Source organism: Cetorhinus maximus, chromosome 4 (assembly GCF_964194155.1).
Source record: "Cetorhinus maximus chromosome 4, sCetMax3.hap1.1, whole genome shotgun sequence".
NCBI lineage: Eukaryota > Metazoa > Chordata > Chondrichthyes > Lamniformes > Cetorhinidae > Cetorhinus > Cetorhinus maximus.
Genome location: NC_135882.1, coordinates 46,723,213 through 46,749,881, shown reverse-complemented (window position 1 = coordinate 46,749,881; position 26,669 = coordinate 46,723,213). Strand labels below are relative to the sequence as shown.

Genomic DNA, 26,669 nt, shown 5'->3' with positions numbered 1-26,669 from the left:
GCTGCCTGGGAATTTTGCACACATCTGAAGATATACTTTTTCTCTGTTGGGGACAATGGTGACTTTGATAGTCACAGGTGGTGCATGGCCAGTTAGGAGCAGTTTTTCTTCTAGGAGGCTAGAAATGTTTGCCACAATCTGACATGACAATCTGAGCCACCTGAAGCACTACTGTTCCTAGATTTCAAGGGAACGTAACCTCTGCCTATAGAGACCCTGTATTGAAGGTAGTGCCTCCTGCGAACTGCACCACTCTGCTGCTATGCTTTTTCTGCTAACCAGCTTCACACCTTTCAAAAGTAGGCAGCTGCTGCTGCTGTTTATTCGAGGTCCAATCTAAGGTAGTCAAATTGCCACCTGTTCTGATGCGATTCGGAAAACATACAAATGTAGAAATACTATGAACAAACCCCTTCCCACCAGTAAACAAGAAAATAACTGTATTTATTGCAGTACTTCCATGAGTTTTAATCACCCACCTCAATTGCTGTTTTGTTCTTGCTTTGCTTTCAGTTGCAAGTTTTAAGAAGCCCATGATATCCATGAATGCAACGTTCAATTTAAAACTGGGTTGAAGTATCACTCCAACTGAGCGATTACCATCTGTTAATAGACACCCTGCTTCCCTCAAGGGCTTTGTGCACAAGCAACCTAGCATGCTTGAGATAAAGATGGAAGTCAGTGGGTTGGAGCTGGCTTCCTGATGCATTCACATTTTTGACAGCTTTAAAGTCCCACACTGCACTCAAGCCCACGTGGTCCTCCAGGTTAAAATTCTCTGCAGCTTTCCTAGGTATATTCAGCATTGTGGCTGAGTTATGCAGTCTAATGTTGAAACAGTGCTGGGGTCCAAATTACATCACTGGACTCCAACTTCAAAATATAAGGAAGGTCTCACATGTCCCTTGAAACTTGGGACTTAAAACAGCAGCTGATGGGTGTGCAATGCCAAGAGGGAAATAAGTACTCTAACCCTATTTTAACTTTCCACATTCCCTATCCTCATCAGGAGTGGTGGGGTTAAAATAAGGGCTTTGGCTTTGACCTCCTGTTTGCAGGCAAGTTTGGAAGATTGAAACGTGGATTGTGTTAATACAAAGCATGAATGGAGCCATTGACTTGTACTAAGTATACTTTGCCCAGCAATCAACTGCAATCCTTTTTCTACTGGAATTAGTGAGAGTTATTCAGTACAATAGGAATTATCTTCATTCAACAAATAAATGTTCTTTTTATGTTTGCAGTTTATTAGCTACATGTAATTTTATAATAAACATTCATTATTTCAGTTTATGTTAGGCCTTATAGTTAATTTTTAAAGACTTTTTAAACATGAGCTTTTCTTTTTATTTCTTCCGTTAAGAAATATATTGTTTCAAAACTGTTTCAAGAACATAAAAAAAACTTTCCAGCTTTTACTTATTCAACACTTGTTGATTTTGTTGGGCTGGATTTCTCGCATGGCCTGGTTTCCTGCCCTGCCACCTGAAGAATTGGTGGGGAATGCATCCCCGGTGATCACAGAAGCCCACAGCACTTTAATGCTCCAAGGAGCACCTCAGAGAACTGGCAGTCAATCTGATTGGCCATCAACTCTGTAGTCCCAGCCAGTTGCAGCAGTGGCCAGGATTGGGACTACACGGCAGTTCTCAGATTCCAAGGGGAGAATTTTCTGCCTGTCGGGAGCGGGCGCGGGTGGATGCGGAGCCGATCGCTGTCTGCGATCGGCTGCGCCGCCATTTTAGGTGGACGGGCCAATTAAGGCCTGTCCAGCATGACGCGCACCTGGAAACACTCAGAGCTACCTGTGCAGGCGGGGGGGGAGGAGGGAGAGTTGGGGCCTGCGCTCTTTCACACGTGCACAAAAGAGCACAGAAATCTCCCTGAGGCACGGAGCTGCCTCAGGGAGATTAAGTTCAGTGTTAAAGATGGTAAAAATAAAATTATTCAGACATGTCCTCATGTGACAGTGTCACATGAGCTGGGACATGTTAATGAATTTTCATTAAAATTTTTATTCAATTAATAAACCCTTCATGAAACTTCATCCCGCCCATGGATGATGTTTCATGAGAAATGTGAAGGCCACTCAGGCTCTTCGCCTGCCTGCCAGCCTTAAGGTTGGACGGGCAGCCCTGACAATTGCTTTAGTTCGTTTGTTAATGGCCTTAACAGGCCTTTGACAGTTTGGCGGGTGCGCAGCCGACTCCTGTGTACGCCCGCTGAATGGAAGATCAGAATGACGCGCAGTGATGTCGGGACGCACCCCCGACGTCACCGCGCGCCATTTTATGCGTCGGCATGGGGTCCCCACCCCCGCACACTGAACAGAAGATTCTGTCCTGTGTCCCTGTGTCCAGGACCAGGTAAGTGCTGGGAGTCTCACAGCGAGGAGGGTGAGTGAGGCCCAGGGCATGGTGGGTAGAGGGGCTGGGGGTCTTGACAGGAAGGCCAGGGGGAGGGAGCTTCCACGGGGTGCCGATCTTGGTAGGGTGGGGGTGTGGGGTGTGCTTGATGTAGAGGGGGGGCCCTGAATTCCAACCTTAAAATTGAGGAAGGGGCCCTCAAGTGACCATTAATTAGCCACTCAAGGGTCTCAAATGGGGAAGGGGTGGACCATGCAAAATTGCGAAGAGATTAGGGGCAGGTGGAAGGGCGGCTTGAAGGCCACCCAGGGAATTTTACGGGACCCCCCCACTTGCAGTGCCAGTGGGGGACTGCAAAATTGTGCCCATTGTGTGTCCATGGCTCAGATCTTCTAGTCTCTAGGTCGTCAGAGACTGGACACAGGACCCAATGTGCATATCAGGACCTCGCGGAAGTCCTGATGCACTGACTTTGTGGGAATCGCCAGGTAAGTTTGAACTTCCAAGGGGCAATTCTCCTGCCCTCCAGGACCCTCTGAAAATGTCTCTGACTCTGAGTTGGAGTCGGAGTCTTCGGACAGTTCCAACGCACTTAACTGGATAGTTACCCAGGAAATGTTAGACAGAAACATTCTAGTCTTACCCCTGGACAACTCTGCAACTGACCCCCCAATCTCACACATTTACCCCCTCCACTATCCACTCTGAACCTCTGACTCCCCTGCCTTACCCCTTCCTGGCCTTGACTCCCCCTCGACCCGAGCCGACTAGCACTTATCACTGACTATCCCCCAACCCGACCTGACTAACCCCACCACCCAACTAAGCCCCTGACCTGACCTGACTCAGCCCTGACCTGACAACCCCTCCTGTCCCGACTACTCCCTGCCTACCTTCCCATTTATCATCATACACAATCACCCACCTGCCACCCTACCCATCCTGTCACCCTACCCACCTGCCACACTACCACCTCCCTCACCTGCCATCCTACCCACTTGGCAGGCTACCACCCTACCCAACTGTCACCCTACCACCCTATTCACCTGCCAATTCATCCACCTGCCACCCTACTCCCATGCCTCCATACCCACCTGTCACCCTATCCACCTACCACCCCTTCCATTTGCCACCTATTCGCTTATCTTACTCACCCTACCCACTTACCTCATCCACCTACCTACCCTACCACCCTACCCATTCATTCATTAATCCACTCACCCATTCACTAACATTCTTCCATCACCCATTCACTGACATTCATCCACCACCCATTCATTGACATTCACACTAGACATTTAAACTTACCGTGTCGCAGCTAGTGCTGTAAAAAGGGGTCGTGGCTTCTGCGCTGATTCTCTTTGCTGCTCTCTGCATAAATTCCTGTGCTGAGGGAGTTCTTCTGCATCGCATATTGGAAGTTGGAGCCTTTTCAATGTATCCAGGCCAGTGGATATTTTTCGGCCTGATCAGTATCGAATAAAACGGTTCTGACACTGACTGGAAGTTTTGGACCATGTCTTAACATGAATTGGAGTTAATTACTCTCTCACAGGAAGTCCCATAATGTAGGGCAGAGGACAAAATGATTGTCCATGATTACCAATTTGGGAGCCTGTCCCATTGTCAAGCCTTACCTTTCAGCTCCCGCAAATAGGATCCTTATTTCCCAGACCTCACATAGCAATGTTGCTCCAGGGAACATATGACAGTTGTGCTAGGGCGTTAAGAAAGCTGTCTCAGAGTGGACAATTCCTCTCTACCCACAAAATGATCACTCCACTCTATTTTTCTGTTTGTTCCTTGGTTCTAATCCAAAGGTTAGTCCTGGATCATCTACTACACTGCAGGAATGAGACTCGCCACTGAATGTTCCAACATCAGTCTGAAGAAAACAACGCTATGGCATTCCTTTGACTGTACTTCCCTTGGCATTGAGCCTCTGCCAATGTTGTTTCAGTTTGGTATTTGAACTATGCCCCTGGGGCAGAGGCTGATGCCAGTACACTATGGCGGGTTTGGCTTTGGCATTTTAGTTCCAAGTATATAGGAGCCAAATTAGAAAGAATTTCAGCTTGTTTAGTCTTCCAGGGTGCCTGGCAACAATGACTTATCAATTCTTTGTAGCTGAGGCTTCTTGGCATGAAAACATTGAGCACTGTTTAGCTGCTCACCCTTAATGTTCTAACTCAGGATCTCAATTTTTCACACTCAGTCCTATTTGCTCCGACAATGGATACTTCTCGTATTGGCTTGCACCTGGATTAACATTTTCAGGATTCCCTTTCTCTAGGGAGTCTCGTGGACTGTGCCCTGAAAACAAGAAGAGAGAAGAGCAACATCCCAGTCCTTGCAGTGGGAAAAAAATTTCAGCACTTAGCATGGATATTATCATGCAATTAGCAGTGTCCCTGCTGAGTCAGGGATTTATGCAGTGCAGTAGAACAAGATGAGTGGTAAATCTAAGTCATGAGTATTGTTTGATTCTGCAGCTTATTCTGCATCTCACTTGAATTTTCCTGATTTCACCAAAAGTTGCTCAACGCTACTCTTTTGTTTTAAGTTTCTTTTCATTCAATGTAATACAAGCGTAGCCCAATCTCAGACCATTTGAAGTTTTAGTCAATGCAGGGTTTGTAAATGTTTCTGATGGAGGATTTGACATTGCATACATTTTTGCAGGAGGGTGTGAACTTATGCAAATTGTTGAAATCATATGTAAATTCTGTATTCCTCACTGTAAAAATGTTATATTGATATTGGCTAAGTCAGTTATTTTCTTGTCCAGATATATATTTTGGCACACATTCATTTATTTTGTGATATTTGGGACTCCCTCACTATTTGAATGTAGTACAATTAACATATAATCATGGAGAGCTATGTGGTACTCACTCAAATTAATCCTAAACCGCCAGTGTTTGGATACTTCATGGGCATATAGTGACACCACTATTCCCAGCCTGAATGTAGATGATTAAGTAATTCCCCTGTCTATCATGCCTGGATACCTCACAGCTGTAAGTGGCTGGGATTGAATTTACAAACATAACTTTGTATGTAAATATCCTCAACTCACTGTATTTTGATGGAGAAATCACCTTGCTTTTATTGAAAGAAGTTGCGGCAATTTTGGTCCTGTGTTCTGTTCATTGCTGTTCATAGAAACTCTTCAAATAGACTGCAAATAAACTTTGCTGTAAAATCTCTGCTGTGAAGCTCTGCCTTCAGCTGCAAGTAAATATTGACCTCTTTAAATTTATACGTTGCAGGCTTTTGAGACAAAGGACAGCTACCTGGTGGTTGGGACTGGAAATGACCAACAATTTTCAGTTATTTGCAAGGTAACTTGTATTTTCTTTGAAATTACATGTGCATAATGGGAATAAGTTATAAAGTCAATGGTTTATTTCTGTTTGTGTCCTCTGTTAAAGCTGTCGTCAGAAATTGTTCACTTTCTCACTCTTGACCAGTCAGAATAATGTTTGCTAGTGGAAATTTGCTGTCTCAAGTTACAGAAATCGCATCCAAGGTTGCATTCACATTGTAAATGTGTCAGTGTGAAGTAACTTCTGTTCATGCTGACAGTTCAGTTGCTAAATACAGCCTGGATCATGGTTCAGGGCTCAATCTAAACACAGAGAACTGAAGTGCAGCTCTTCTGGAGGAGACATCTCATTCCATTTCACTTGAGTCAGTTCAGGCATTCGCACCTAATTTACACTCTACAGGATTGATTTTAAACCTTATCTTGAAACATGCAGGTGCTTCATCCACAAAGCATCAGGCACCTGTAAAAGTGGTAGTGCTAGAATCATCGATGTAAAAGGGTCAGTAAATTAACCAAACCCTTCCTATTGAAGCTGTTCCTAGTTTGATGACGCTGATTGTGATAAGTCAAAATCAACCATTGCAAACTTAACGTCAATTCAAGGCTAAATCTGCCTTGCACTGGCACTAAACTTGTAGCGTGAACGCACCCTGAATCTGCAATAAAAGCTAACAATAGCTTCCATGCTTGGCCAGGTTGAAATGCAAAATACCCTAAAGATCCACAGGTGAGCTGGTCTACTCATTGGCCTCTATTTGGCCCCTAGCCAAGCTGTTCCAGTACAGCTACAACACTGGCATCTACCCGGCAATGTGGAAAATTACCCAAGTATGTCCTGTACACAAAAAAACCCCATCAGTTTACTCTTGATCATCAACAAAGTGATGGAGGGGTCATCAACTGCTTTCAAGCGGCACTTGCTTAGCAATAACTTGCTCACTGACACTCAGTTTGTGTTCTGCCAGGACCGCTCAGCCCCTGACCTCATTACAGCCTTGTTTCAAACATGGACAAAAGAGCTGAACTTCAGAGGTGAGATGCGAGTGACTGCCCTTGACATCAAGGCAGCATTTGACTGAGTGTGACGTCGAGGAGTCCTAGCAAAACTGAAGTCAGTGGGAATCAGGAGGCAAGCTTCCGCTGGTTGGAGTCATACCCAGCACAAAGGAAGATGGTTATGGTTGTTGGAGGTCATTCATCTCAGTTCCAGGACGTCACTGCAGGAGTTCCTCAGGGTAATGCCCTAGGCCCAACCATCTTCAGCTGCTTCATCAATGACCTTCCTTCTGTCATAAGGCCAGAAGTGGGGATGTTCGCTGATAATTGCACATTGTTCAGCACCATTCGCGACTGCTCAGATACTGAAGCAGTCCACGTCCAAATGCAGCAAGATGTGGACAATATCCAGGTTTGGGTTGACAAGGGGCAAGTAATATTCACGCCACCAAAGTGCCAGGCAATGACCATATCCAACAAGACAGAATTTAACCATCGCCCCATGACATTCAAAGGTATTACCATCACTGAAACCCCCCTGTCAACATCCTAGGGGTTGCCATCGACCAGAAACTAAACTGGACTAGCCATATAAATGCTGTGGCTACAAGATCAGATCAGGGGAATCCTGGGGTGAGTAACTCACCTCCTGACCCCCCCAAAGCCTGTCGACCATCTACAAGATACAAGTTAGGAGTGTGACGGAATACTCCCCACTTGTCTGGGTGAGTGCAGCTTCAACAACACTCAAGAAGCTTGACACCGTTCAGGACAAAGCAGCCCGTTTGATTGGCACCCCAGCCACAAACATTCACTCCCTCCATCACCGACGCACGGTGGCAGCAGTGTGTACCCACCTACAAGGTGCACTGCAGGAACTCATAAAGCTTCCTTTGACAGAACCTTCCAAACCCATGACCGCTACCACCTAGAAGGACAGGACAGGAGACACATGGGAACACCATCACCTGGAAGTTTCTCTCCAAGTCACTCACTATCCTGACTTGGAAATACATTGCCGTTCCTTCACTGTCACTGGGGCAAAATCCTGGAACTCCCTCTCTAACAACACTGTGGGTGTACCTACACTACATGGACTGCATCTGTTCAAGAAGGCAACTCACCACTATCTTCTCAAGGGCAATTAAAGGTGGGCAATAAATGCCGGCCTAGCCAGCGACGCCCACATCCCATCAATGAATTTTAAAAATCATTTGGATAAATTTTATGACCACAGGCAATCTGCACATTAATTGAATTAAACACCTTTTTGTTCTTGTGCCCATTGGGATTAATGGTATGGCCAAGATAGCCACATGGGTGCCACTTCAGTTGTTGTACTATAGATTGGAGTGTCGCACCTGTCAGCTGGTAGAAGTGCTGTGTCCTCTCCTGCTTCTTTCATCTTTCCATGAGCAAAGTGATGAAATAAGCCCCCGGCAAGCGATTCTTCCAATGTTCCTCAGGAATTGGAACTATAAACCTAGGCACAGTGACCTATTTGCATCACAGGAAACCTGCCTTTCTGACCTAGGCTGATTGATCTTATTGACATCACTGACTGTGCCTTGGTGTGATCAGCTATGTGGGAATTCAAGACTACTATCATCTTCGTTGAACCAGCCCTTTGGTTGATGTCAGTAGGCCTGACTCGAGGAGGCCCATAACTATTTCTTTGTTCCCTTCGTGAAACCTAGGTCGGAAAGGCAGTTCTCCTCTGATGCAGATAGGTAGTTGTGCCTAGGTTTATAGCTCCAATTCCTGGAGAACATAGGAAAGAACAGGAGTAGGCCATTCAGCCCATCGAGTCTGCTCTACCATTCAATACGATAGTGCCACTCCAATGCCTTTTCCCCACACTATCCCCATATCCCTTTATGTCATTGGTATTTAGAAATCTGTCCATCTCTACTTTAAATATACTCAATGACTGAGCTTCCACAGCCCTCAGGGATAGAGAGTTCCAAAGATCCACAACCCCTTGAGTAAATAAATTCCCCTCATCTCAGTCCGAAGTGGCTTCCCCTTATTTTGAAATTGTGTCCCTGGTTCCAGACTCCCCTACCAGGGGAAACATCTTACCTGCATTTACCTGCATCTACCCTGCCTATCCCTTTAAGTATTTTGTAGGTTTCAATGAAGGTAAGGGCAAGTAAGGGCGGATTGCCTTTTGTTTAATCAGACATGGCACTATATCTCTGCTTTCTCTTCCAAGTCACTTGATGAAAGAAGAATACCTGGAGGAATTGCCTTTCTCAGATACTTAGTTGCTGCAATTTGCAAACTATTATTTGCCAGCAATACTATGATTGGAAACCAAGGGCAGAAAATGAAAAACAAAAATCCAAAGAAAAGCCACAAGTAATGCTACAGTAAAAATGTGACTGAGGAATCAATTGAATCAAGAAACAATACAGCTTTAAGAGACCAACTCTCAAAGGCTGGAATGTACCATTCTTCCAGCAGTTTGCGTGGATGAATAAAACTCAACGTATTCTCAGCAAAAAGCTCAGGAATATTATTAACATAACTTGCCATTCAATTTGGAGCTTTAATGAGACCTGTACTTGCTTTTCCTATGTGTTTTCCCTTGAAAATTGCATGCCTTATGGATCAGGTGTCTTATCCAGAAGAGGACACTTTGAGAGTGCAGTATCCCTTCAATCTTGCACTGAAGCATCAGCCAAGATTATATTTTTCAAGTCTTTGGAGTGAGGCTTGAATCCATGACCTTATGAGTCCAAGATGAACTGGGATGGCTCCAGAGATTAGCGGCAAGATGGCGAAAACCTCTGAATGTAAAGTGGTACTAAGGTAGAGGGAATGTATAGAAGGATAAAATTGTTGGACCATAGGACGTGCAAGCTTGATCTAGCAAAGGTAGCGAGGGTTGAGGCTCTGAAGGATTTTGCAGTTGAGTATGAGGATTTTGACTTTGATGGCAAGGATATTGGGGGAAAACTAAGTTGCTAAAAGTAAACTGCATGGGACTTGGTATAAAATACAGGTTATGGGCAGTGGAGCTTTGGATGGGTTGGAGTTGGTGAAAACCATAGTGGTGTGTTACACCAGAGGCAAGGTTATTCCAAAGAGACTCGAAAGGTTTGGTTGTATTTTATTGAAGCTGTTGAGAAGTAATAATTAGTCTTTGGTTTGTAGTCTAATCTCAAAATATAGCTATTATATTTAAAGGAGATGGCACTGAACTTCATCCACATTTGTCAGTTAACCATTACTGTCGCTTTCCAGATCTTGTCATTACCTACACTGAGTCAAGAGCCGAGATTCAAGACAAACAAGCTCCGTGTTCAGAACAGAAGAGAACTTATTGATATCCTATGTGCAAGGTTAGTTCTGGTATTAGACACAGGCTATGAGTTGTAAAAGACATTCTAGTGAAGTAGCTGCCCTATTATGGAAGGCTTGGATCTTTCAACTTTTACTGCAGGAACAGTTATGAGTGTAAGATATTATTCGTACTTTATAAAAGTCTTGTGGCGTCTTTAATATGAATATCTTTATCTTTGCAGCAACTACTTAGCTAATCATTGCTGGCCTTGCATCACATGCTATTTTAACAGGCAGGTTCTGGCCAACCAGCAAGGCCCTTGCACCAGACAGGCAGGCGAGAACCTGTCTGAAATTCAAAAGTTGGGGTTTGATACCACTTACTATATTTGAACTCTCAGCAGCCCCATTTCTAACTGTGTATTGACTTTGCCAGGACCATCAGGGATGAAGGAACAGCAAACCCAGAGGAAGGCTGAAAAGGTAAGTAGATTACAAAAATTACTGGAAAAACTCAGCAAGCCTGACAGCATCTGTGGAGAGAAAGACAGAGTTAACGTTCTGAAGAAGAGTCATACGGACTCAAAACGTTAACTCTGTCTTTCTCTCCACAGACGCTGTCAGGCCTGCTGAGTTTTTCCAGCAATTTTTGTTTTTGTTTCAGATTTCCAGCATCTGCAGTATTTTGCTTTTATCTTAGGTAAGTAGATTATTTATTTTAAAAATGTCCTTGTGGGTCAGGTGGACTGCAAGTGCTGCTCCAGGCTCCACAAAGAAACCTTGGGGTCCTAGACTTCCTTCGCCAACAGTGATCACCTATCCTGCATCATCATTTACTTGTGGGTTCCCAGGCACAGCCCCCTGTCCTGCTTGCCTGACTTGCATTGACATGGGTTCAGGCAGGAGTTGGGCCTGGTCTATTTGAAATGCGGTCCAGGAGGTAAAATGGCCAAGGTCTTCATGTTGATGAGCGAGGAGAGCACATATTTCCAGAAGGTATTTGATATTTCCAGAAGGCATTTGATAAAGTGCCACATCAAAGATTATTACAGAAAATAAAAGCTCATGATGTAGTGGATAACATATTAGCATAGATAGAAGATTGGCTAGCTAGCAGAAAATATGCATTAATGAGTCTTTTTCTGATTGGCAGGATGTGACAAGTGGAGTCCCACAGGGGTCTGTACTGGGGCCTCAACTTTTTACGATTTACATCAATGACTTAAATGAAGGGAGTGAAGACATGGTAGCTATATTTGCAGATGACACAAAGATAGGTAGGAAAGTATGTTGTGAAGAGGCCATGAGGAGGTTGCAGATGGATATAGATAGGTTGAGTGAGGGGCAAAGATCTGGCAAATGGAGTTTAATGTGGGAAAATGTGAAGTTGTTCACTTTGGCAGGAAGAACAAAAAAGCAGAGTATTACTTAAATAGAGAACGGCTGCATAATTCTGAGGTACAGAGGACTCTAGGGGCAGAATTTTATGGCCCCGTTTCGGTGGGGACGGGGCCGTAAAATGCAGTGAGCCATTATAATCCCCATTGACTTCAGCGGGAACGTAAAATCCCGCTGCTGTAAAATTCTGCCCTAGGTGTTCTAGTACATGAGTCATAAAAAGTTAATATGCAGGTACAGCAAATAATTAAGAAGGCTAATGGAATGCTATCCTTTATTACGAGAGGGATTGAACATAAAAGTAAGGATGTTACGTTTCAGTTATACAGGGCATTGGTGAGACCGCACCTCGAATACTGTGTGCAGTTTTGGTCTCCTTATTTAAGGAAGGATGTAAATGCATTGGAGGTTGGTTTAAAGGAGGTTTACTAGATTGATACCTGGAATGAGTGGGTTGTCTTATGAGGAAAGGTTGGACAGACTGGGCTTATTTCCACTGGAGTTTAGAAGAGTGAGGAGTGATTTGATTGAAGTATACAAGATCTTGAACGGCCTTGACAAGGTGGATGTCGAAAGGATGTTTCCTCTTGTGGCTGAGTTGAGAGCTAGAGGGCATTGTTTTAAAATTAGGGGTTGCTCTTTTAGAATAAAGGTGAGGAAAAAATGTTTCTCTTTGAGGGTTGTGTGACTTTGGAATTCTCCGCCTCAGAAGGTGGTGGAGGTAGGGTCATTGAATGTTTTTAAGGCAGAGGTAGATAGATTCTTGTTAGGCAAGGGAATCAAAAGTTATCAGGGTTAGATGGGAATGTGGAAATCGAAACACAAGAAGATCAGTACATCTTTGAGTTGACACATGGTGCCCACAAAGTGACATGCTTGCAGTCAATGGCACCCTGCACCATGGCGAAGCTTGCAGTCTTCATGAAGCTGGGTGATAGCACTGCTTGCTATTTTCTGGCATGAGTGAATGAAATATAGCCAGCTGTCTTTGAATAGAGAGCACCTCCTTTACACAAAAATGGACAATAAATTGTGAGATGTTGCAAATATCTCTAACTGCAACCTGGATGGAGCCAAAAGTATAAAAGCTGATGGCCATGATGATCTTCAAAGCTATTGGTAATGTGATCCTCACCCTCCAAGAGGTTCAGTTGTGACAACAGCAGCTGGCAGATTTCGATGAGGACTTCCTTACCAAAACACAGATGTCTGATGTATTTTTTTTTGCTGAGGTTTGGGTGGGAGAATTGCTCCCTGAATATGCTGACAAGATATGGCTTCCTGCTCAGAACTCTTTTACCACCACCTGCTGCCTCCCCAACCCCCCACCCCCACCCCCACCCCCACCCCCAGCCTCCCAACTCCTCCACCCTCCCCCAGCAGCTTGGTGAAATGCTTCAGAGCCTGCCACATCTCTCCCTGCAGACTTTAGCAACTTGAAAGAACTCTGGAAAGCACCAAGCGTTTCTACAATCATAGAACTCAATCGGAATAATTGATGATCCCTGCAAATTTAGCATTGGTGGAGAGTCCTCCCTGATGCTAAATGCATGTTCAGCATGTGTGATTAAGTGAGGGCGTTAGCTGGAGCGTTAAGTTCCCAAGCTTCAAATCACCATCACATGCTGATTGGCAACATGATCTGTCAACCCTGATACTTCTGGCACAAGCTCACTGTGCACGCACGCGCTAAGACTCTCACCAATATGCCGAACAGTGCAACTGTGTGTATGCACGTGCCATTTTGGACCTCTAAGGGGCACCCATAATACCTAAAATATGGGCACTATGTTTGCCTTTTGGTTCAGTAAACTAATAGGTTAGAGTGAGCACTGTATCCTAGTAGTTGTGGTACTAGTGCTACCAAGTTCATAAAAACTCCACTGCTGTAAGAAAACTAATTTGTGGGCTGGCACCAGATTAGGAAAGTTGCCAAATTGTCATAAAAACACAACTGTGCACTAACTGGCACTTTAAATGGTGTGGCTCTACATGTAATTCCAATCCCATACTGTGTAGTTGACTGTTAATGCCCTTGGGGCAATAAATACTGCCTTGCCAGTGACACCCAAGAACAAATGTAAAGAAGTATTAAATAAAAATAAATTCACAGATGCTCCATATCACATAACTTAATTCGCTGGCAACAAACCTATGCATTAACCACTAAACAAAGAGAACATAGTAAGCCAACCCACCAAGGCCTTATCTTCATAATTAACGGACATGAAGTCCACCACTGTATCTTCCTCAAAAATTAAGTGGTCACATAATAAGCTTCATTAGGGCCACCCTATTTAAACTCCAGTAAGAGCTGCTGCCCTAAGTAGGGTACTGCAAATACTAAAGGCAAGTTTTATACTGTAGTTACCAGTCTTGAGAATGCTTCATGACCAGTGGCTATTGTTGAAGCTTGAGTCAGGCTGGGACTGTAACCATCTTGCTTTGGAGGGAGTTCCACATACAGTTGAATACCCTTTATCTGTACATCCAAAAACCGAATAAATCCAAAACTGAACATAAGTGTAACAGGTAAGAGGTAGGGTGTGTGAAGGTTGGCAAATGGAGGAACAACCTAATATTTGTAGACTATAGCTAGCCTAGGCTTAGGCTATTGTAATGTAGGTATACTGTATATACGGAACATCCAAAAAAGGAAAATATCTGAATAGTGAAACGCTCTCAGCCCCAAGGATTTCAGATAAAGGATACACGACCTGTACTTGGCCAATGTTTCTCCCAGTTAGCTGTTTAAACATTTAAAAGGAGAGAATTGCTGCTATCTCAATATTTAAGTTTAGGGCAGATAGGTTTACAAAGCCATTCAAAACATATTTGACATTACACTGGACTTAAACCCCATGTGGTATCAAATTGAGAACACAACAGCAATAACTTGCACCATTGACATCGAAAAAAGTCACAGGGCACTTCACAAGATAATTAGGCAAAAATTGACGCTGACCCAAAGGGGGAGATACTTGGAGGGGTGACTAAAAGCTTGGCTAATGAGTTAGGTTTCAAGGAGGGTCTTAAAGGAGGAGAGAGAGCTGATGAGGTTGAATGAGGAAATCCTAGAACTTTGGGCCTTGACAATTGAAGCCACAGCCACCAATGGTGGAAGTGAGGGATGCACAGGAGGCAAGCCTTGGAGCAACGTAGAGTTCTCAAAGTGTTGTAGAGTTGCAAGAGGTTACAGAAAAGTGAGAGGTGGTGCTGTGGAGTGAGTTGGGCATGAGGATGAGATTTTTAAATTTGAGGTATTGGGTGACCATGAAACAATGTACTCCAGCACTATGGGATTAATGGGATGGTGTGAGCTAGGATAAGGATGGCAGAGTATTGGATGAAGTGAAGTTGATGGAGGGTGGAGGATGCCAGGTTGGCCAGAAGAGAATTGGAATACCTGAGGCCAGAGATAACAGATGGGTTGAGATGGGACAGGGATAGGAGATGTTATGCAGTGGAGAGTAGGTGCTCTTTGTGCAGGAAAGAATATCGTCAACTCGAACAAGTGAGACCAGAGATTGTGAATAGTCTGAATCAACCTGAGACAGGGGCTGGGAGGTGGTGGCATTGTTGGCAGATGCACTGAGCCAGTGCCGGGGGCCAAGGACAATGGCGTCGTTCCTCTCAATATTTAACTGGAAGAAATTGTGGATCATCCAGGATTGGCCACAAGAACACAAGCACAGTTTCATCAGCTTCAGGAAACACTAAGTTTAAACCTGTGTTTCTATCTCCTTCCCCTAGTCACTTAATTTTTTTTCTTTTTCAAATATCCATCCATGTCCCTTTTAAAAACTATTACTGATTCTTCTTCTACCATTTTCTATTCTGGCATCCCATGTTTTAGGAACTAGGTCATAAAGAATTTCCTCCTAATGTCTCCCCTAGTTTTTTTGCTGATGCTGTTAAATTTACGTCTTATAATTACTGAGTCACTGAACAGCAGATATAGATTTTCCTGATTTACCTCATCAAAAGCTCACAGAAATTTGAACATCTCCATCATATCTCTTTTTAACCTACTTTGTTCTAATGATAAGAGCCACAGTTTACCCAGTAATGCCTCATATTAATGCATCTCCGCTGTCACGACCTTAGTGAATATCTTCCGCACCCTCTCTGTGACTGGCACCTTTCTGCTGAGCTTGATGATAGCATTCTCACTTCTCAGCCAGATGGCCTTGAGTTCAAGCCCGTTTCCAGAGACTAAAGCATGTAATCTAGGCGGATATTGAAGTGCAGTACTGAGGGACTCCTGCATTGTGAGAGTTGCTGCCTTCTGGTGAGACATAAGTTGAGATTTCATCTGCCTGCTCACAATAGTGACTGCACTTCAGTAGTATTTCATTGGATGTGATGTTGTGAAGTTGTGAAAAGAGTTGTATAAATATATTATTTTTCCTTTCTTTCTATACCCCTAATACCATTAATGTCCTTTAGGGAAGGAAATCTGCCATCCTTACCTGGTCTGGGCTTACATGTGACTCCAGACCCACAGCAATGTGGCTGACTTTTAAATGCCTTTTGAACAAGGGCAATTAAAGAATGGCAATAAATGTTGGCCTAGCCAGCGATGCCCACATCCCATGAACGAATAAAAAAAAATTTATGTAGTCAACAGCTGGAAAACTATATATGGAAGCATTTAAGATTATAAAGTTTGATTGACTTTGTGCAGAGTGCACAGGTTATTGCAGGTTTACAGCCGCTGATTTTCAGTCCAGTTAACAGAAAATCAGGAACTGTAGATACACAGTTTCCTGACCAGTACTCACTGCAAGCACCACTACTTACTAGGAGCACCTGATGGACCTTTGAATCATCGTAATTCTAATCTGCATAACCCCTTTGTTTATACTTTACCATCCTTGATGCCCAACATTTATATCCATCAACTACATGGCCCATCACCTCCGCCATGACACTTCCTATCCATTCGGTATTCATTTATCAACCATAGTAAAAGAAAGGACCACTTACCTAATCCCTTTTAATAGTGAATTTAATAGTGTTGAGAGGCTCATTGACAAAAGGACCATTAGGGGCTTTCAAAATCTTAAAGTTCCTCAGCAAAGGGTAAGGTAATCTAGAAACCTAGTCAGCGTTTGCTAAATTGGGCAATGGATGGAGGACTTTGGAACCTTACTTGTCTCCTGTTCAAGTCTGCATCAGTCATGGTACATGCTGGATTTGGCAGAGCAGATCAAGCAGATTTTCGAAGAAACTAGACCTCTGGAATTGCTTTGGCTACTTAGATTCACAGTATGAGGTTTGCAAGTTTTCAGGGCTACTAACATAGGTTATCTGCCCACATAAGGAATGACTTGTACATGGACAATGGCCAAGGAAAATGCTGCATCCATCTTTTTGAACAAGTTAAAATATCTTGGCTAACAATAAAATAGGTACAAATCCAAGGAAAATCATGCAGCTTGGCCAGTTGTTTCTAAAGTGTCAATTTAACAGCAGCATTGAGAACACCCTGATAATCACCCAGTTCAAACTTGTAGATTTAAATAAACATTACAGTTATGAAATCTGAAATCTCATAACAGCTATTGCTTTACTACTTCTGCTTCTGGGCTGTCATTGGCCACTGATTCTGAGGTGCCTTTAATCCTGCCTGCTATCCTGTAAAGTGCAGTTGGCAGAAATCTCTGGGGCTACAGAACATTTGCAGTATTCTGTGAATAATGCCAGGTCAGAACAACACACTTAAACTTTTATCTCTGTTGGATAAAAAATCCACAGATAAGATGTTTTTAAAGATGTGTGTGCCATGCTTTCTGTCAATATTGTAGAGGGTCATTAAATGTTAAAACCATTAAGAAGTCCTGGGAAGAGAGGGAAGTATTTGTCAGCTCACTTTAGGTATAGTATGAGGGCACTGGCTTTATACAGGAAATAAATAAATTAAACTGCTAACAAAATATTAACCACTCCCTTGTCACTGACCCCTTTTTGCATTGTTAAACTCAGCATTGAATAATTGACTCCAAATTAAATGTAATTGTTTGAGAAATTATTATTTGCATACCAAATTTCAGTGGATTGAAACATGTTCTATTGTTATCCATCAAATTTTAAGGCTACACAATAAAATTTGAAAATGCAGCTGGTTAAGTCAATGTTTGAAATGAAAGAGCACAGGTTAACATTACATGTGGCATCCCCTTTTCATAGCTACTCCATTGTAAAATGGAGCCAGTTCAAGATGTAAAACCTTTGGAATCTTTTTATTTCTTCCCAGAAAAAGAATTGAAATGTATTTTTTTAATGAATTTGAGTGTCAGTTTATATTCCCTATTAGATTGCTTAATATGAAAAAACACTCATCCTGCCTGACCCACCCCAGCAATTACAGCAGTTGCCAGAGCAAAAGAATAGCGCAATAATTTACGGTCCTTGAGCGGTAACTGTACTTTTCTGTGCAAGAATATTTAATTTTGAAGATATGTTGAATATAAACAATTAGATTAAATTCGGATGAATAGTTTACAGATATACTGACTACATGGCTGGGGATACAAACAAGGAATAATGGTAGTGATATTGCCTAAACCTCAACTGGTCTCATTATATTAATAATTATTCTGCATTTCACAAAGATTTCTGGATAAGAGCAGATGGGCTGGTTGTTTTTAACTAAAATGTCAGTAGATGGAACTGTGATCCTTAAGATTTAATGGGCTTCACCTCCCCTTGTTGGCAGTGGTACAGTTCTGGCAACTAATGAGCCATTTTAAAGCAAGTGCAAAATTGTTAATTTTAAGCCTCTCGTGTTAACACCACTTTAAATTATATTTTGGCCTGAATCACTGGCTCATTGGTCATTATTTTTCTTGGGAAAGTTAAATGTGGACAACACTGAAAAAATAAAGGTTCTGAAATATTTCTGGGTTTTTTCTATGTTCACAATTGAACAGTAGTTTCCTCTGTGCCTGAACTTGTCTAGACAAAGATAGCAATGTGATTAGGAAAAAATTGTAACCCTATGGAAAATGACTTCTCCGAATGAAATTGGAAGTAACTGACAGCTTGGCAGTGATTTTATTTTTGTCTTATCTAAGCAGATCTTGAAACACTAGCCTGCTGTGATGTTTACTGCCATGTCTGCTCTGTTGCAGTATCAACTTCACAGCATCAGCACTAGGGGAGAGAATAAATGGAGTGCAGGATTAAATCTTCCTTTTTCATTGTTTCTCTATCAGGCTCTTTGTTTCTGAGTTTCTGGATCTAATTTTATCTCTCTTTATCTTGGTGTGCCAGAGACAATTTCAAAGTTTGTGGATGATACGAAACTTGGAAGCATTATAAACTGTGAGGAGGACAGTGTAGAACTTCAAAATGACAAGGACAAATTGGTGGAGTGGACAAATAGGTGGCAGATGAAGTTCAATGTGGAGAAGTGTGAGGTGATGCATTTTGGTAGGAAGAACACGGAGAGACAATCTAAAATAAGGGGGTGCAGGAGCAGAGGGACCTGGGTGTGTATGTGCACAGATCATTGAAGGTGGCAGGACAGGCGGAGAGAGCAGTTAATAAAGCATACAGTATCCTGGGCTTTATTGATAGAGGAACAGGGTACCAGAGCAAGGAGGTTATGTAAGACACTAGTTAGATCTCAGCTGGAGTATTATGTACAGTTCAGAGCACAACACTATAGGAAGGATGTGAATGCATTGGAGAGAGTGCAGAAGAGGCTCACAAGAATGGTTCCAGGCATGAGAAAATTGAGTTATGAAGATAGATTGTAGAGATTGGAACTGTTCTCCTTGGAGAGAAGAAGGCTAAGAGGAGATTTGATAGAGGTGTTCAAAATCATGAGGGGGCTGGATAGAGTAGATATGGGGAAACTGTTCCTGCTTGTTAAAGGATCGAGGATGAGGGGGCACAGATTTAAGGTGATTTGCAAAAGAAGCAAATGTGATGTGAGAAAAAACTTTTTCACTCAGTGAGTGGTTCGAGTCTGGAATGCAGTGAAGTGGAGGCAGGTTCAATCGAGGCAATCAAGAGGGCATTGGATGATTATTTGAATAGAAACAATGGCCAGAATTTTCCTGTTGGCGATTTGGGGGCGGGGCCCGCTTGCCGTTGGGAAAATGATGCGGGATGACGTCGGGAGGAATCCCCGACGTCATCCCAGTCCCTTTAAATTTTCAGGAAGGTGGGCGGACAGCGAAACCAGCTGTCCGCCTGCCGACCTGTCAATGGCCAATTGAGGCCATTGACAGGGTAATTAAAGTAATCAAAGGCCCTGCCTGTCCAACCTTAAGGCTGGCGGGCAGGCCAGGAGCCCCAGCGGGCTTCTGATAAATACATGAAACCTTATCCACTGGTGGGATGAGGTTTCATGTTCCTTTTTAAAAACTTTAATAAATGTAATGTGATATTTATTAACATGTCCCATCTCATGTGACATTGTCACATGAGGGGGACATGTTAATAATATTTTTATTTCTCTATTTTTTAACTTTTGTACACTGTCAGTAATCTCCCTGAGACAGCACTTTGTCTCAGGGAGCAGTGCGCTCTTCCGCGTGCATGCGCGAAAGAGCGAACTTTGACAGCTGGGGATTCCCTCCCCCCCTGCACAGGAAGCGCATAGCGCTTCCTGTCGGGCAGGCCGCTGGGCGGGCCTTAATTGGCCCGCCCACTCAAAATGGTGGCGGGGGTCGGCTGTCCGCCCGCCTCCGAGCCGGTGGGGCCCGTTCACTCACCAAGGGCAAAATTCTGCCCAATGGCCGGAATTTCCCCTGCCTGCTGGTGTCGGGCGTGTTCGGCAGTGTGAATGGACAATATGGCACAATCGGTTTCACGATGGCGTGAAAGCAGTTCTCGATTGTCTGCTCAGCCTGCCGATGGCAGGCCACATTCCCCATCATTGGACGTCAGGAGCCTCATTGTAATACATCAACTTATCATTATTAGGTCTGCCCGCCATGATCGTCCCCCTCTGCCGGATCATCTGTCCATGTCAGCGGTAAAACACTCCGACGTGTTTCACAATAGCACACAAATGATGTGCACTTAGCGGGCTGCACTTCGGTCAGGACTTCAAGGCTTGTTTGCCGACCTTGCTTCGGTCAGCACTCGCAGTCATCAGTGCCAGGCTTCACAGGCAGCAACAGACCACTTTTAGGGGGTCTCTACCTACCAGATCAGCCATATGTGGGTGGCTTTTCAGTGGCTGCAGGGCTAGGAGTTGCTTGGTGAAGGAGGAGAAGTAGCCTCAGGCGAGGGAAGAGGCTGCAGGACGAGGACTGTACTGAGGAAGGAGGGTATCCCAGGCTGTGTGTGGGTGCACATGTTGATCTTTGCAAGTGGCCTTAAGATGGTGATGACTGAGGAGGCAGTCTCCAGAGGAGATGAGGCCAGATGGACACATGAGGGTATGTGTATGAGAATGGGTGGTCATGTCCCTTGAGCTGGCAGTGAATGTGTGATGGGCTTGGGCGTGAGTTTAGAGTGATGATATGGTTGCCATACCCTGGCTGCATGGTTGAGATCATTCATCCTCTATCTGCATTGGATGGCCAACTTCTTCTGAGCAGCATTGGCACTGATCACCATTGCCATCGCCTACTAAACTGTTGTGGTAGTGTTTCTCCCCCTCTTGCGGCCAGAGCGGGGATAGAGGACATCTCAGTGGGCCTCCACATCATCCAAAGGGCGCTCAAGGTCTGCAGTCTTCTTGCCTTTCGGGGCCATGTCTTCTTTGCTGCAGTCCTGGGCTCGAAGCACTGGGCACGGCTGTACTTTAGACATGATGAAGCAGTGAGGTGACAGTGTGGCAAGTGAATCGGAGCCCACCCGTCATAGAAACGGCATGTTCCCCGGGAATGTATAAATAATGTGGCGGGTTTGGGATGATATGGCATGAAAACTCTCCATCAGGGCTGACGGGTAAAACGCTACTTAGTGCAAATCTGAGTTGATTCCACCCAATGTAGAGGGTTATGGGGAAAAGGCAAGAGAATGGCATTAAGTTATAATGCTCATTTGGAGAGCCAGTGCAGACATGATGGGCCTCCACCTGCGTCATAACAATTCTGTGAAAGAGAAAGCTGGGGGCAGAAATTTCTCCCCGTCGGGGGGGCTGTGCGGGGGCAGGCGGGAACAAGCGCAAACCCGATCAGCACCCCCGATCGGGTGCGCACTGCCATTTTCCATGGGTGGGCCAATTAAGGCCCGCCCAGTGTGACGCACGCCCGGAAGCGCTGTGCGGTCGGGGGGGGGGGGTGCTACTCTGAGTTGGGGCCTGCGCATGCGCCCGATGTCACCGCGCGTCATTTTACACGTCGGCGAGTGGGCCCTGCCCCCACTCACCGACAGGAAAATTCTTCCCAGGAAGCCTTTTACATTATAAAGCAAATTAATACAATGGGCCAACTCGTAACAAAATTAACATTTTTGTCTAAAGGTTAGCTTGATATGAGATCCTTTAATTCTATCACGGTGCACAAGATGTTAAAATCCAGTTTCCAGAAGAATTTTCCAGTACATTTTTGAAATGCTTTTTCACCAGTCTGTTGTTGTATCGTAGGGAAGAAACAAGCAATTCAGCTCAAATATAAACATCTTGTTTAATTTTTTCAAATTGTTTTTTATCACCATCTTTTTTTCATTTTAACAGATGGTATTTAAATTTAGTGGGTCATGGTTATTTTTTTTCTAAGTTATGGCAACGAAATGGGAGCATCTTTGAGGAAGTCCATAGAAACACAGAACCATAGAAATGTTACGGCGCAGGAAGAGGCCGTTCAGCCCATCATGTCTGCGCCAGCCAAAAAAGAGGAAAGAAAGAATCTAGCCGCTCATTTTAGTTCCACTTTCCAGCACCTGGTCCGTATCCTTGCAGGATACAGCACTTCAGGTACCTATCCAGGTACTTTTTAAATGAGTCGAGCATTTTAACCTCAACCACCAACTTAGTCAGTGAATTCCACACGCCCACCACCCTCTGGGTGAAAAAGTTTTTCCCCATGTCCCCTCTAATCTTTCTACCAATCACCTTAAATCTGTGCCCCCGGTAATTGACCCCTCAGCTAGGGAAACATGCCTACCCTATATAGGCCCCTTATAATTTTGTACATCTCAATTAGGTCACCCCTCAGTCTCTACTGTTCGAAGGAAAACAATCCTAGTCTATCGAATCTTTCTTCATAGCTGCAATTTTCAAGCCCTGGCAACATTCTTGTAAATCTCTTCTGCACTCTCTCCAGAGCAATTATGTCCTTCCTGTAATGTGGTGGCCAGAACTGTACACAAAATTCCAGCTATGGCCTAACCAGCATTTTATACAGTTCCATCACTACGTCTCTGTTTTTGTATTCAATACCTCATCCAATAAAGGAAAGCATCCCATATGTTTTCTTTACCACCGTTATCCATCCATCCTGCCAGCTTCAGGGACCTCTGGATATGTACTCCAAGGTGTCTCACTTCCTCAACTCATCTCAATATCCTCCTGTTTATTGAGTATTCCCTTGTTTTATTTTCCCTCCCCAAATGCATTACCTCACACTTTTCTGGATTGAATTCCATTTGCTACTTTCCCGCCCACTCAACCAAACCATTGATATAATTCTGGAGACAACAACTATGTTCTTCACAATCAACTACATGGGCAATTTTTGTGTCATCTGCAAATTTCTCAATCATGCCTCCCACATTTAAGTCCAAATTATTAATATATATGACAAACAGCAAGGGCCCCAACACTGAACCCTGTGGAACGCAACTGGAAACTGCTTTCCATCCGCAAAAACACCCATCAACCATTACCCTTTGCTTCTTGTCGTTGAACCAATTTTGAATCCAACTCACCACCTACTTCCATATTCCATGGGATCTCACTTTTCTGACCAGTCTGCCATGTGGGACCTTGTCAAATGTCTTACTAAAATCCATGTAGACAACATCCACTGCACTACCCTCATCAATCCTCCTTGTTACTTCCTCAAAAAATTTGATTAAGTTAGAAAGACACAATCTTCCCCTAACAAAACCATGCTGACTGTCCCTGATCAATCCGTGCCTGTCTAAGTGACATTTTATCCTGTGTCTCAGAATTGATTTCAATAATTTGCCCACTGCTGAAGTCAGATTGACTGGCCTATCCCTCACATCCTTTTTAAATAATAGTACAACGTTCACAGACCTCCAAAACTCTGGTACCTCGCCTGTATCTAGTGAAGATTGGAAAATGATTGTGAGAGCATCCGCTATTTCTTCCCTGGCTTCCTTTAACAGCCATACAATCCATCCGGCCCTGGAGACTTATCCACTTTCAAGGCTGTTAACCCCTCCAGTACTTCCTCCCTCATGCTTATTGCATCTAACATTTCGCACTGCTCCTCTTTAACTAGAATGTCTGCACCATCCCTCTCCTTAGTGAAGACAGAGACCCTGACCATAGTCAGGCTATCTAGCTTCCATAAAAAGTGAGAGCAAGGAAAAAAACACTACAAAGGAAAAATTTGCATTGTAGTTATGAGCTATTTATTATTGTTCAACAATAAACATCATTTAATTACACAAGTCTACAAAACAGAAACAGGTCATTCGGTCCAAAATGATCAGTGCTCCACATTAGTCACCTCCCATCCTTCTTCATTTAACCCTATCAGCATATGCTTCTATTCTTTTCTCCCTCACGTGCTTCCCTAGCTGTCTTTTAAATGTATGCTATTTGCTTCAACTATTCCTTAGCAGGATGCTCCACATCCTTACCACTCTTTGGGTAAGGATGTTCTTCCTGAATACTCTACTGGATTTATTAGTGACTTTTATTTTTGTGGCCCCTACTTTTTGAATCACCTATAATTTGAAACATCTCTTTGCTTACGCTATTGAACCCTGCAACATTTCAATTAAGATCTCTATCGTCACCTCTTTTGTAGAGAAAATAAATCACCAACTTGTTCAGTCTTCCCTGATCATTATAACCCTGATATTATCCTTAGGAACAAGCAAAGCTTAATAACTAATGTAGAATGATACATTGTGTTAGGTTTATTATTTACTTATTCTGCTTTTGTTAATATATTTTGTTTAAAAATTCATTATAGTGCTACTCTGCCACTTTCTGAAAATGAGAAAAATTATATGGGCACGTGATTAAATCAGTAGCTGATGTAAACGGGAAAGTGTTTCCTATCAGTTCCCTGAAGGCAATAATACCTGGAGTTAATAAGAATAAAGAAACTCAAAAATACAACACCTCTATTATGTGTAACAATTGAGCGGCTGCTTGGTAAAAGTGGAAATTGGCAGCTAAATGAACACTTACAAAGTTTTATCTTCCATAAGCAATAAGCATGAGAATGAATGCAAAGAACAAAGATTGAATGTAATCTTTTATGGACTGTGAAGTTCAATTATGTTGGAGAGGCAGAGGTCAAAGCAGTCGGCCTGTGCAATAAGATGGCATCTTATGCAAGGTTTTATTCTGCAAAGATTCTGTCAGATGATTGGATTGAGGATCATAGAAATGTACAGCACAGACGGAGGCTTTTCAGCTCATTAGGCCTGTCCCAGTTCTTTGAAGAGCTACTCAATTAGTTCCACTTCCTTGCTTTTTCGCCATAGCCCTCAATTTTTTTTCCTTTTCAAGTATATATCGAATTTGCTCTTGAAAATTACTGTTGAACCTGATTCCATCACCCTTTCATGCAATGCAATGCAGATTATAACAACTCACTGTGTAAAAATATCATCCCTAATTCTCCCTTTCTCTGCTAATTATCTCAAATCTATGTCCTCCAGTTATCAACTGTCCTGTCAATATAATGGATGTTCCACGGCACCGCAAAACGCCTGTTTCCTATACTGCCCTGAGATTTATAACTTCCCAACCCTCTTTTAGAAAGTACTTTATAATATCAAAGTAATTTTCTTATCATTTACACAGCCTCTAGTTACAAAGGCCTAAGTACAGCTGCAGAATTTCTCTCAAAACCAATATGCATTTGAATTCCTTCCCTCCAGCCTAGAAAATCTGTTGTGTTTCACTTCAAATCAGAATATTTATCTTCGGAATAACATTTTGAAAGATAAAATTAAGCAGCTTCACAAAAGTATTTAAGTTCCTGTGGACAATATATTTGTGCTTGCATTGTAAAATTATGGTCCCATTCAAATTAAGGAAACATCTGATCTGGAGAATATCATCTCTCACAGCCCCAGGGCAGAGTTTAGTTTTGCAAAGAAATGTGTATCTTTGTTTTATTGCTGGCTACTGCAAATTAAGTGATATACTGCTGTACAGTTTCAAAATCAGTACATCATGTCTAAACCACAGAATTCTTCTTTGCCTAGATTTCGAGACAAGACAACACAAAACTGGTTGGAACTGTTTGAAGGTAGTGGTGTACCATATGGTCCAATAAACAGCATTCAACAAGCATTCTCTGAACCTCAGGTCAGTTCTTTGCTTTATCTTACATAACAAACTAGAAAATGGAACTGAAAGGAACATCAGCTGGATGGAAAATCTCCTTACTTTGATGTGGGTTTCATCAGTTTCCCAGTTTATTATTTAGAAAGAAACAAATAACAATGCCCTGCATACTTAATCTATAAAAAAACTGATCGCTTGCAAAGTGCTCGATGGCTGTTGACCAGGAATTGTACAATACTTAGTTTGTTAATGGGTGTATTGACCAGGTGAGAAATGTCAACCAAAAGGCCTAAAACCAAAAACTGTTTGCAGGCAAAATACCACATGCTTGGAGCAAGAAGATTTTGAAAGATACAGTAACCCATGTCGCATGTTGTGTCTCTAATAGCCAAATGAGCCTGTAAAATTATTGATTGGTCCATGCAGATCTCCGCGAGACACAAGTTTGTCATGTTGGATTTTGTGACAATTCCTGGAAACAAAATCCGACTTAAGCAAAATTGTCCCTGATCAAAAATAGTTAACTGTAAAAGCAAAATACTGCTGATGCTGGAAATCAGAAATAAAAACAGAAAATGCTGCAAATACTCAGCAGGTTAGATAGCCTCTGTGGAGAGAGAAACGGTGTTAATGTTTCAACTCGCTGAAAGCTTATCAACTTCAAATGTTGACTGTTTTCTCTCCCCACAGATGCTGCCTAACTTGCTGAGTATTTTCCAGCATCTGTTTTTATTTAATTAAATAATGTGATGCACCCATTGCAGTTCCTGCTGTATTTCTCATGTTATTTAACTACTAGCCGACCTACAGTAGCATTGGTCTCAGTAATCTGGGGTTTAGTTGTCATACTTAGTGTGTTGCCATTCTGACTTTGAGA

At 43.1% G+C, this 26,669-nt stretch overlaps 1 protein-coding gene across 5 annotated transcripts in view; it reads left to right on the top strand.

Moving 5' to 3' along the window:
• The window catches only part of sugct (succinyl-CoA:glutarate-CoA transferase), a 596,483-nt gene that overhangs the window by 237,153 nt on the left and 332,661 nt on the right, over positions 1-26,669 (top strand). For all 5 annotated transcript variants that reach the window (XM_078540132.1, XM_078540128.1, XM_078540131.1 and 2 more), the window contains exons 10-12: positions 5,639-5,710; positions 9,943-10,040; positions 25,711-25,813. In XM_078540132.1, coding sequence (XP_078396258.1) covers positions 5,639-5,710; positions 9,943-10,040; positions 25,711-25,813 — 273 coding nt within the window. The remainder of the gene's footprint in view (positions 1-5,638; positions 5,711-9,942; positions 10,041-25,710; positions 25,814-26,669) is intronic.